At 54.1% G+C, this 13,070-nt stretch overlaps 1 protein-coding gene across 1 annotated transcript; it reads left to right on the top strand.

Annotated features, from left to right (window-relative positions):
- Positions 1 to 11,184: 11,184 nt before the first annotated feature.
- LOC142002630 (olfactory receptor 52N4-like) lies at positions 11,185 to 12,159 on the top strand. The gene has a single exon (XM_074978877.1). It carries the CDS (start codon positions 11,221 to 11,223, stop codon positions 12,157 to 12,159), a length of 939 nt encoding a protein of 312 aa, XP_074834978.1. The 5' UTR covers positions 11,185 to 11,220.
- The last annotated feature ends 911 nt before the right edge of the window (positions 12,160 to 13,070 follow it).

Below are 13,070 nucleotides of genomic sequence, written 5' to 3'. Positions count from 1 at the left end.
ATTCAGCCACCCTGCTTCCTAAATCTTGCCAGTTTTCTGGCAGAGAGGGATGCGTGGAGGATAAGTAGATGCCGAGATAGAGCAGCAGACCCACGCACAACCTGATGGCCTGAAGTGCGCGTGGGAGGCGGCCCATCTGCCATCCAGCCCCAACCACCAGGCCAGAGCTCTTGACCCAGTTGACCCGGGCAGAGGAGCCTGCCAAGTAGACGGCATGGTAGGCCTCCAGCCACGCCAGGTCTCCTGGGTCCTGGACCATGAGGAGCACCTCGTCGGCGTATGCCGACAGGACCAGCCGCAGCCCTGGTTCCCGAAGCACCATCCCCGTCAGCCTTCAACGAAGGAGACAGAGGAAGGGCTCAATGGCCAGCGCATAGAGCTGTCCTGAGAACAGGCAGCCTTGTCGTACTCCCCATCCAAAGCTGAACGGAGCAGTCAGGGTCCAGTTGAACTTGACCATGCACTCCAAGGCAGCGTACAACACCAGGAGAAACCTGACAAAGCGGGGCCCGAAGCCAAAGGCCTGCAGTGTGCCCAAGGAGATACCCGTGGTCCACCCTGTCGAACGTCTTCTCCTGGTCCAGGGACAGGAGGGCAAATGACAGGCCATCCCTACACCCAAGCTCTAGGAGAGCCAGGACCATATACATGTTATGAAAGATGGTGCGTCCCGGAACCATGTAGGTCTGGTCGGGGTGGACCACGTCCTGCAGCACGAACCCCAAGTGGCGGGAGATGTCTTTGGCGATTATCTTGTAGTTTGTGCTGAGGAGCGAGATGGGACGCCAGTTCCTAAGGTCGTGGGGGTCCCCCTTCTTGGGCAGCAGGGCGAAGAAAGCTTGCCTGCACGAGAGAGGGAGGACTGTGCTTTGCAAGGACTCGGCCCAGATGCTGACCAGGTCTGAGCCAAGGACGTCCCAAAACACGCAATGGAACTCCACAGTCAGCCCGTCCATGCCCGGGGATTTGTTGGTGGGCATGAGATGGAGGGCTTCCAAGAGCTCGGCTAGAGTGAGAGGAAGCTCTGGCTGGTCCCGGTCTCCCGTGCTGACCGAGGGTACTTTGTCCCAATGCACCCTGCAGGCTTCAGCATCGGTTGGATACGGGGAGAAAAGGGTGGTGTAGAAGGCTCAAGCCCTCCAGCACATCTCCGCCGGATCTGTAAGAGGGGTGCCATCCTCTGTGAGAAGGCAGAGGATATGTTTCCTGGCACCCCTCTTTTTCTCCAGGGCATAGAAGAAGTGGGAGCCGTGGTCCATCTCTCGAAGGAGTTGGATTTGCGACCTCAGCAAGCCCCCCTGTGCCGGAAGGGCATCAAGGGCCCTGAGCTCATCCCTTTTCTCCCGGTACGTGCCACAGAGGGATGGATCTCCAGGGCTGGAGGCTAGACACCTCTCCAGCTCAAGAACCTGCCGCTCCAGCTGTCCTATCAATGCATCCTGCTGCTGGCTGGCCCCCTGGGTATAGTGGTGGCAAAACAGCCACGTGCGCACCTTTCCCAGATCCCACCACCGCCATGCTGAGGGAAAGGCGCACCATTGCCCCCACCAGGCCAGCCAGAACTCCTGGAAGGACGCCACAAAGCCCACATCCTCCAGAAGGCTGTTGTTGAATGCCAATAGGATGACCCCCGCTTCCCCGGTGAGAGGGAAGCTTTCACGGCCACCAGATGGTGGTCCGAGAAGGGGGTCGGCCTCACGCTGGAGGAGTGGGCCCGAGAAAGATGTTGCTGGGAGATGTAAATGCGGTCCAACCGGGAGCATATGGGTTTATGGCCCACCACCCGGACGTAGGTGAAACCAGTGTTCTCTTCTGGGTGGTGGCTGTGGCAGACGTCCACCAGGCAGCGATGAGTGAGAAGCTCCCTGAGGACGCTGGCAGAGGCTGGGCACTGCTCAGTCCCCGTGTGGTCCCGTTCCCCGAGGGTGCAACTGAAGTCCCTGCCAAGGACCAGGCAATCGTGAGGATGAATAGTGTCGAGGAAAGCTGCTGCCTGCCTAAAGAAGGGAGTTCTCTCCGGGGCGAGTGTCGGGGCATAGACATTAAAAAGGTGGAGGGGCAGCCCCTTCACCCACACCCACAGATACAGCAGGTGGCCCGGCACAACCTCGACGCTCCCCAGCACCTTGGGCTGCAGGTCTGGGGAGAACAGGGTCACTTCCCTGGCACGGCGGGCCGAGAGATGGCTAAAACAGACCCCATCTCCCCACTCCAGCCGCCAGTTGGCTTTGGCAGCTGGGGTAGTGTGGGTCTCCTGCAGAAAGGTGACTGAGTACCCGCCCTCTCGGAGGAAGGAGAGCACTCGTCACCTGAGGAGACCCGACCCGCAGCCCCTGGCATTCAGTGTGGCAAGGAGGAACAGTACCATGGGGAGGGCTGGGGAGGATTCTCACTGGAGGGATTGCCGACGGTCCCCGTGGGCCATGCAGCAACCCGTGACCAAGCCCAAAAGCAATCAGGGCGTCACGGAAGCTGTGGGCCTGTTGGTAAGCTGTGGCGTCCCTTCTCCTGGTCCCCTTTCCCTCCTTTAGAAGGGCTCTCACGGACTCGAGGTTGACATGGAAATCACCCCAGCGCTGGAGGGCGAGAGCTACCTTGTTCTAGGAGCCACAAACGTCATCCAAGAACTGGTGCATCTTGCCCACCAGTGCGTGGGGTGCTGAGGCCTCAGATATCGAGTGCCCATCGGCCTCGTATTCTTGTGGGCCCAATGCCCAGAAAAAAGGTCCAAGTGGGGGCTAGTGTCCAAGTTCGGGAAGGATGGGGGTGGCAGAAAGAGAGCAGCCCCAGAAGTGCTGGGAGAGGATGATGCAGCAGGGGTCTCCCAAGCGATCACAGCCTCGGGGGCAGATGTAGATGGACGGGGTTAAGGTGAAGGGTGGGGGTGAGGGGGTGGGGGTTTGAAGGGAGGGGGAGGGTCGTGGAGATGGGCAGGGGGTGGAGGAAGAGCAGGGAGAGGAGGAACGGGAGGGAGTGGGGAAGGGGGTTCTGGAGGTGGGACGGTTACAGGTCCTGGGGTGGGACATTGATTGGAGGAGTGAATAGGGGTAAGGGTGAAGGGGGGGCCAAGGTGGGAGTGGGGGCGGGAGTGGAGGGGGGCTCGGGAGGGGGGGCTTCCACTGGTGGTGGAAGAGGAGGGGGGGTTAAGGGTGAGGTGCCCACGCACTTGGTGATGGGCACCGGCAGAACGGGGGGGAGTGGTGTTAGTGTCCTCAGGTCTAAGGGGGGAAGGGGGTGTAAGGAGAACACTAATTCCTCCGGGGCGTCCGGGGCTGGCCGACCCCCGCCGGGAGGTCATCTCCGGATAAGGAGGGCGCCACACCCTGTGAAGTCCCGGAGCAGAGAGGATTGGCAGTTAGGGTGTTGCTGGTGGGCAGGGAAAAGGAAGGCAAGGGGAGTGGGGAGTGGATGGACATCCTGCAGGCCTCCAATAGAAGGCCATCCGTGTCCAGGGCCACCGGGGTTAGACTTGGGCCTCGAACTCCTGCGAGAGGAGGGTGAGGCTGAGGCTTACCTCCTCCGGACACTCTGCAGCAGCAAGAGCGGTTTTGGAGGAGGGCGAGGGTACAGCAGAGGCCGTTCCCACTTTTTGGGGTTCTAGCTCTAGGGCAGAGGGGGTGGTATCCCTCATGGCTGCTGTGGCGGCCTTGGTGGCCCCCAGCAGGTGGTCAGTGGGCAGGGGTTCAGCAGGTGGGCTGGGGCTAGCGGCCCTTTTGGGTGCCTTGCGGGGCACATCTACCCCATCCTCCAATGGGGTGGAGTGCCGGGCACACGCACTCCTTTTCTTCCCCTTCCCCGCCACCCAGCACCCAGTTCTCCGAGGAGGGGGGCTGGGCAGCAGAGGAGGAAGGGCCAGGGGACTGAGGCAATGAGGAGAGAGGGAGGGAAAGAGGGGCTGGGGCAGCAGGGGAAGGGGACGGCCTGCCCTGGGGGGGCCCTGCCCGGGTCCTGCCACCAGCCCTGCCTCCCTCTTCTCCATGGGCCTGGCTCTAGTGCCCTCTCAGGCACAGGAGCCCACTTCTTCATGCCTGGCACCATGCGATCCGGCGCCCTCCGACACCCGAGCGGTGATGGCTCCTTCTGGGGCAAGAGGAGATGGGGCGGTTCCAGGGCCTGTCACGGTCAGGGCACCGCCGGTCTTGTGGCTGGTGCTCCCCGGGTTGGAGGAAGTCCCAGGCTCCTCTTCATGCCGGGCCACGGAGAAATCCATCCAGACATGCCCTGCTGCCCAGCACATGAAGCACCAGGCCTCCCCCAGGGTATATAAGACCCTGTACTGGGCCCCTTGATAGAGCACCAGCATAGCCCCCTCCTGGGCTACCCCACCCTGTGCTGCCGCCAGCAGCAGTTGGACACGGGCCTGCTGGTGGAAGGAAAGCACATGCCGTAGGGCCGTGTCCTTGCAGCCTAGGGGGTGGGGGTTCAGGACCAACAGAGGCCAGCCCAGGGCAGTGAAGAAAGGCAGAAGTGAGGAGTTGGGGAGGAAGGGAGGGACAGAGAAAAACACAACCTGTATGCCCAGGTCTTCAAGTGGCTCCAGGGGCACGTGCAAACCCCTAACCACCAAGCCCCTCTCCAGCGCCTCCTGGGCAGCGGCCTCCAATGCCAGGAAGAAGATGATTCTCCCGAACAGCCAGGAGGCTGCCACAACAGCAGCGGGTCCCACCACCTGTAACAATGCCCGCACATAGGTCTCCACGTGGGGCGAGGCAGCCACCAGTAGGCAGCGGACTCCGTGCCTCCTGGTGAGTGTGGGGAAGGGGCCACGACCGTTGGGGATGGTATTCCTGGTGGAGGAAGAGGGAGCAGGGTGCGAGGCGGTGGCTGCCACCTGGGCATATGACCTGGGGACCAAAGAGTCAGAGCCCCCAGGCACGGTGGTGGGAACAGGAGAGCGGGGAGAAGGGGGAGCTGCGCTGGATGGTGTTACAGCAGCGGCTAGGATACGAGCCCCCGCCACAGCAGGTTTGGCCTTGCGGGAGGGGTTCTTGCCTTTCTTTTTCCCCTGGCCCTTCCTACCCCTAGGGGAGTTGGATTCAGGGCGGGGTCGAAGGAGGACACTATGGCAGAGATGGCCGGAGCCCCAGAGCCTGCGCCTACACCCTCAGCCGACGTGATGGCAAGGACCCCGGCGGCCATGGACGAGTGGACCACCATTTCAGAAGTGGGAGGTGGACCAGTGGCAGGGAAGGGGAGGGGGCATCACCAGATGACCCCCCAGTGGGCACAGAGGCCATGATGAGGGGATACAGGAGGGAGGAAATTATTGAAGGTGTGGGCCTTTAAGAAGGAGCGGGAGAAGGGGAGGAGGGGGACAAGGGTAGGGAGAAACATAGCTGCCCCTCCCGCACTGGCCGGGCTGAGGACCTGGCCAGGTGAGGGAAGGGAGGAAGTGGGGTGAGCTCAGGGAAGGTGGGGGGCAAAGATGGCCACTACTCCCAGCACAAGATGGAAAGAACGGCTCCTGCTTCTGCACTGGGATGTGAGGGGATATCAAAGTGAGTGTGTGTGGGGGTGTGAGTGGGAAGTGGGGGTCTCAAGCACCTAGTAGAACAAAAAAGACGGAGGGGGGCGCAGGCACGTGGAAGAAAGGGGGGGCGAGCCGACCAGAGAGGAGAGGAGGGGAGAAGTTGTGCCCACCGGCGCTTGGCAGGGGGGCCCACAGCAGCTGCTGCAGAGTCTCAAGTAGGTGGAGGGGGAGGAAGGGGCAGATGGTTGAGGGGGTCCCAGATGCGGGGGGGCCGGTGGCAGCTGTGTGTGGGGAGGGCAGTGGGGGAGGCGGTGGCTGCAGGGGTGGGTCAGGGACTTTGCCCTAACACCCACCCCCGGCTATGCAGCCACCCTCCTGGAGCCCTGTGGGGGCCCCACCCAAACTCACCCGTCCCCTAAGTCACTCCACAGAAGCCTGTGGAGGGAGCCCAACCACTGCTTTAAAAACCCCTTACCTCCTCCGGAGTGGTGAGGATGCAGCAGCTGTTAGGTGGAAGGAGGTGGGCCCGAATAGGGGGCCAGCAGTCTCCCCCCTGAACGATGGAAAAGGGGGGGCCCTCCTGCCAGGGGTCAGGGGACAAGAGTCCCCCACAGTCCACCCACCCAGCAGCTCCTGAGAAAACTAGCTGGAAGGGGTGGAGTGGGGGGAGTAAGGAGCAGCCTGCCTGAGGCAGGAGGGAAGCTGGCCCAAGAGGGGGCAAAAAGACAGCCCTACAGGGGCTTGAAGTAGCCAATAGCCGTCTGTCCCATGGCACCACACCTCCTAACCGTGGGGGGGGGTCCCAAGGGGGGGTCCCAAGGCAGCCTGCAGCACCAGGGTGGGTCAACACTTGGGGCTAGTTAAGCAGCTGGAACCAATCAAGGTCTGTGGAGCCCTTGAAAAAGGCTTCCCCCAGGAAAAAGGGGGAAGGAGATAGAGGATGGACCAGGACTGTGGAGAGAAGGTGCAGAGGGGAGGAGACCTGTAGTAGTTGGAAGAAGGCACTGGGGTTGTGTTATGGGGAGGGAGACTGGTGGAAGCAACTCAGGGAGGTAGACTGTGGCTCTAGGAGGGCCTATGGAGGGAAGCCCCTTGTATCATGGCTTCCTAGGGACCCTGGGCTGGAACCCAAATCATGTGGGAGGGGACTGAGTTCTCCCCAGACTAATCAGGCAAGCCCAAGAGGGGCAGGAGGCAAGGTGCAGGCCTGCTCCCTGAAAATACTGCATATTTGGACTAGTCAATGCTGAGAATGGCCTAGTGATGTTGTGATCCAAGCCCCTGCAAGTACAAGAGGTAGACTGAGGCTAACTTAAACTGCCAGGTAGTGCAGGGATCCAGAGGGACAAGCCTGGGATGGTATCACAAGGGTCAGAGCTGTTGTTTCTGGAAACCAATCCCAAAAAATATTGCGTCGCCTACACTTTTGGTGGTCTTGTTTGGGTGCCAAGAAGCAAGAAATAGGGTGACAGGAAAGCCTCTAGCACCTGGTGCCTGGGATTTCTGCTTGGTTGCTTAGGTAAGCCCCAAGGTAGGTCTGTTTCGGTGCTTGGCTCCATCCGCTGTTGTTTTGGGTGATAACAGTGTGGAGAGGTTGAAACACTTGCACAGTGAGGTGGTTAGAGGGGCTGTGCAGTTCCCATGGCTCCCAAAGTGCACCCCAGGGTGACAACCCCCCCTCACCAATACCCTCTGTCATCTCAGTGGTGCCTCCTGGCACCTATGACACAAACATGGGGCAGTGACTGCAGCCCAAACAAAAAATCCAAAAAACAGTAGTTGTTCGATTCCTTCAGTGCTGTTCTCTCCAAAGGTGCACGCCCACTTAAAGGGCCACCCTACTGAAGTGGCCCCAGTGCAACACATCAGATGAACTCCATGGCAGATCCCTTGTAAAATGTGGGATAGAAAGGATATGGATGCATTGGAGTGTGTAGCATGTGCCCTAGGAGGAAAGGTTGAGGGATTTGGCTTATTTAACTTGCAGAAGAGAAGAGTGAGGGGTAATTAGATAGCAGCCTTCAACTTTCTGAAAGGGGCCTCTAAAGAGGATGGAGACAGGCTGTTCTCAGTGGTGACAGATGGTAGAACAAGCAGCAATGGTCTGAAGTTAGAGGGGAAGGTATAGGTTGGGTATTATGAAAAACATTAATCCACCAGGAGGACGGTGAAGCACTGGAATGCGTTACCAAGGGAAGTGGCGGAATCTCTGGGATGTCCTGGCTGGGATGATTTAATCTGGGTTGATTCTGCTTCAACCAGGGGGCTGGACTCGATGACCTCCTGAGATCCCTTCCAACCCTCTGATTCTATGAACACCAGTTTATTCTGTCCCTGGGAGAGGTGAAGGAATCACACAGTGTGTGGAGACTAGCAGAGCCTGTGCATCTTTTCTGCCAGAATCCTGGGAGAAGAAAACCTTGTCCCTGCTCTTGGGCTTGTGTCAATTCAGCATCAAGTTATTTGGCCTGACTGATGGCAGAGACTCTTCAGGGGCCAGTGTGCAGGACAATACAACTGCATTAGTGGTGCACAGAGCAGTGCACTCTGGCAGTCATTTGAAAATGGTTTTTGGTCCTCATCATGGCTCCGTCTGCACTCTAACAAGATAAATGCAGAAGGGGGGCAGCAAAGGTACCTCCAAAACCTTATCTGCCAGGTTTTGGTCTAAACTTCCCCCCACAAAATCCTAAAAACATTAGATTTGGGGGATAAAATTTGCTGCCACCACCCAAGTAATAATAAGGAAACCAGGGAGAGACTACTTGGGAAATCTCAGCCCCCAAAGTAAAAACCAGGACACAAACATTAACCAATACCAGGTTAATAAAAAGAAAAAGAGAGAAATTTTATTATTACAACAATATTTATGCTGCAAGCCTCATGACTAGATGGAAGAGTCACGAAGTGAAACACATGGGAAGTCTCCACCATGGGCCTAGAACTTAGTTACAAGGAGAGTAAAAGAACATTTCTAAAAAGCGCACAGACATCAGATCCCACTTCCCAAACCATAAAACAATAAAGCCTAATGGATTTATCTAAACTTTACCCTACTTACAGAATATTGGAGGGCCTGCTCTTGGAGGCAGATATTCTGTGTCTCTCTCCCTCATGGCTGGAAAGAAGAAGCAAGACCAGAGGACAGAAAAAAGGGAGGAGCCAAAAAATTCAATTCTTACCTACATTCCTGTTGGCCAACCCCACCTGGCTAAGGAGGTTAACCCTTTTACTCCCAGGCTGATGGCTCACCCTCATGATCATGACAGTCCTGTATCTCCTGGCATCATTCCCAGAGGTATTGCCGTAGCAGTACATTGCACACCAGAAAAAAAAAATGAAAGCAATACAGCGTCAAATGCCAGCTTCTGTTTGCACTGAGAATCTGAACTCCAGGTTTCAGCAAATCAACATCTGAGCCTCCCCTAAGCAGGAGAAAATGAAGTTCTCCAGGGCCCATTTTCTGCTCTTCCCACTGCTGAGATTGCTGAGGGAATTGTCTTGGAGATCTGCCAACGAGGACTCCAGAGGGACCATTCAGAGGAATAATAAATATCCCTGTCCAACACACAGTTTCACATATGTGAGATTCATTTGTTCATTCGCAGGGTTCTGCCTTCCTGATGCAGCAAAGAGATTGCCTCTCTCTGCTGAGTGGGATTTCGGTGAGTTCCTGGTTTCTGCAATACATTTAGAGCTGAGGGCTCAGGAAGTATATCAGGGATCAAGCCAAAAATGCCCGGGCAGAAATTCACCAGCATGGCAACTTGAACTCTTGAGTATTGCCTGAAATACCCAGGGGTTGACCTGGTGAAACGGGAACTGTGAATGCATGGGAAATAATTTAGATAAATATGTGTGCTACTGGAAGGCTTGCAAAAATAATGGGCCACACCCTGGCCAGATTCTGCCCTCATGTTCTCTCTTTACTGGGTCATATATTTTGAAATCCCCATCTTTCATTGTTGGTCTCAGAAAACCAAATAGACTGGGGATTTCCTTTGGACTCTTTCAATGCTCCAGTAGAATAGCAGTCCCCATAGAAGGCCCTACAGCCTTGGTTTTGTAGATCAGAGTTGAAAGTTAAATGCTAAAAGTGAAATCTTGATCCCACTGTGATCAATGTGTAAACTCCAGACATGACTAGGTATTCATTCTAAATCCATATGAGTGATTAACACTGACCATGGACCTCCAATGTCTTCAAATGGAGCTCTCCCATGGCCTCGAAGGGTGAGTGAGCTCATATGGACCAAAGACGGTCTGACAGGAGAGTTACCTGAAACTCACACATGCGCAGATTTAAAAGAGTTAGGATAACCCTTTTTTGACGGAACAAAGCAGCAGTCATTAAGCACCTTGAAGACTAACAAAATGATTTATTTGTGATGAGCTTTTGTGGAGCAGACCCACTTCTTCAGCAGAGTCTGCTTTCTGTGTCTCTCCATCTCTGGTTCTCTAGATTATGTAAGAGGCAATTGAAAATAAAGTAAAATCATAGCCTTAAAGCTTCAAAACTATTAGGATAACACTAGTGGGAGAGGGGTCTTTTCATATTGTGCCCCTGCGTCTCTGGGTTTGGAGAAGAGAAAGCACCAAAAGCTAATATGAATACAATCATACTTCCCAGCAATTGCCTGCATGGAAAAGCAGTTTCAGGAAGGTCTGGGCTTTTACCTGGCTGCAGTAGCTGAAGGCTTTATGACATTTTCAGGAACAGTTAGTGATGTTTGCCATTTTGTATTTCAGCTCCTCTCCCCCTCCCACAGGAGCTGTCCCTCTCTCCTTCCCCACACAGGCCGAGCTGCAGCTGGGGTTCTCTTTGCTCCAGAAAGGCAGTTCAGGATGACCTTCCCCTTTTCTCCATTCTAGGCCACCACTGAGTTGAACCTAGTCTGAGGAGATATTTCTGTGAGCTGTTGCCCTGGGGTCTGTCACCTTGTTTCGGCCCCGTGTGAGGGGTGTCATTGTGTGGCAGGCCTGGGAGTTTTCAAGGTAGGAGACCTATGTGGGAGATGGCCAGTAGTGGGGGGTGCAGGGCGAGAACAGGATGTACAAAGGAAGGCTGGCAGCACTGAGGGGGATGGGATGGCGTGGGTCTACTTGAAGCATTGGGCAGAAGAGGGTTGTGGTTGTACAGAGCAACATGTACACAGACAGATGGAGCACACCACTGAAATTAAATTGCTTCTTTGTGACTGCTGGTCCAAGGCCAGCACTGGGAGCTTTCCTCCCCCCGAATGAGATTTGGGGGTCTCAGGTCTTTTTGCCCTGCAAGGCACAGTAGTGCAGCCTGGGTGTGTCAACCTCTCAAACATTTGCTGTTGTTGGTGTGTAACTTCAGATATTTCACCAGTGGAAAGAATCCTTGATCATTTAACACTGCAGCCCATATTTTTTCAAATCATATTGCTGTGATGAAGTGCAATAGGGAAGATGCTTTCCATGAGACACATCCATATAAGATGAATGTTTTCTGAGACATAAGTTACAGTTGTTGCTTGTGCTGAAAAGCACAAACAGCTACATTTGTCATCAGCTCAGCTGGTTATTCCTGCCATGTGTGAGTATCGATGGAGATTGCAGAGGATAAATAGTTGGGGTATCATGAACAATCATAAATGATACTTGCCAATAATGATACTATATTTAAAGGACTCTGATATACAGTGTGCAGACCCTCACTGTGCTTCTCTCCCTTCACAGGCACCTTGAGCACCTCTGAGCCTGATCGACACATCAACCACCTTATGCCAGTTTTTAACGTCACCCACTCTGACCCATCAACATTTATTCTAATGGGCATCCCTGGTCTGGAATCTGCCCACATCTGGATTTCCATCCCTTTCTGCATGTTCTATATCATCGGCCTCATAGGAAATTTCACTCTTCTGCTCGTTGTAGGCAAAGAGCAGACCCTGCACAAGCCCATGTACCTGCTGATCTGCATGCTGGCAATCACAGACATTGGCATGTCTACCTCTGTTGTGCCTAAGGCACTGTGTATATTTTGGTTCCATTGGCAAGACATTACTGTGTGTGGCTGCCTCACACAGGTGTTCTTCCTCCACACTGTTTCTGTTATGCAGTCAGCTGTCCTTGTGACAATGGCCTTTGATCGCTATGTTGCCATCTGTAACCCTCTGAGATACAGCACCATCCTCACCAATGCACGAATAGCTGAGATAGGAGTTGTGGGCTTGATAAGAGCTGTTCTCCTCATTCTGCCCATGCCTCTTCTCCTGACCAGGCTGCCCTTCTGTGAGAACTACATTATCCCCCACACGTACTGTGAGCACATGGCTGTGGCAAAGATTTCATGTGGGGACATCACAATCAACCGGACATACGGCATGATTGTAGCATTTGTAGTCACAGGGTTCGACCTGACGCTCATAGCTCTCTCTTACGGCCTGATTATCACAGCCGTCCTCAGAATCTCCTCCAGGAAAACCCACCAGAAAGCCCTCAACACCTGCACCACCCACATCTGTGTGATGCTGACATCTTATACTCCCTGCCTCTTCTCCTACATGACACATCGGTTTGGACAGGGCATTGCTCCCCAGGTTCACATTTTCTTAGCTAACCTCTATGTACTTGTCCCCCCCATGCTCAACCCTATCATTTACGGGGTCAAAACAAAAGAGCTTCGTGACAAGGTGGGCAAATACGCTTGTAGAACATGATTGCCTGCGTCCTGTTACATTAAGTCTGTATGATGAGGGAGAAAGGATACATCCTTGTTAATCAAGGCTGCTCTGTCCCGGTACGGCTCAGCTTTATCATTCTGCCACCAAGATCAGCTCTCTCCATTGCTGAGTTTCCTCTCTCTGACCATCAGCTGACCTGTTTCAGTGTCACCTGTCAGCCCAGATCTCCACACACTGTCACTCAATCTTTCCATGACTTCCTGTCCACCAGAAGGTACTGAAGCTTTGGAGCACAGGCTGGCTTTTCAGTAGACCCTGCGTGAACAGGGTTCTTGGTCAGACAAAGAAATAAACTAGCGCTGAACTTCTTTAAAAGATGTGGCCTGGTGAGTAAGTACTAAGTCCTTGTACTGTACTCAGCTCATCACAACTTATAATGTCTGATACCTCTTTGTTGCCTTGTTTTGTGAGGACTGGAACAGCTGGATTAGCAGAGAAGAGTCTTGCAAATGGTTTACTGGGCTCATACTTAATACAAACAAATTGAGCATTTTGTGACTGAAGTTTCAACGCCCTTGAGGACAAAGACGTTAGTGACCGCCCCTTCATAGCTGTCACTACCTCTCTTCAACACAGCAGGTGCCAGATGGTTTTCTCAGACGAACTTGGAAAACATAAAGTGGCACAGAAAGGTGCAATAAGAGCTTTTAGAAAACAGTCTTCATGACAGTTAATAACTGAAATGCAATTTTTGAACAGTTTGTGTCATGGAAAGAAATTATTTCACTGGCCAATACAGTAATGTATGAAAAAGAGCAGAAGCACACGAATGCTGGTGAAGACAGCAAGAATGAAATTCTGCCTTTTAGTGACTAACAACCACAAACAAATTAACCATAAAATACAGAGATTGTTGTGACTGAATTTCTTTAGAAATTAATGCTACA

Source organism: Carettochelys insculpta, chromosome 1 (assembly GCF_033958435.1).
Source record: "Carettochelys insculpta isolate YL-2023 chromosome 1, ASM3395843v1, whole genome shotgun sequence".
NCBI lineage: Eukaryota > Metazoa > Chordata > Testudines > Carettochelyidae > Carettochelys > Carettochelys insculpta.
This window is presented reverse-complemented; position numbering and strand designations above follow the sequence as displayed.

Excerpts from the sequence above, each read along its gene's own strand:
- LOC142002630 (XM_074978877.1), top strand. The coding sequence starts at position 11,221 with ATGCCAGTTTTTAACGTCACCCACTCTGACCCATCAACATTTATTCTA.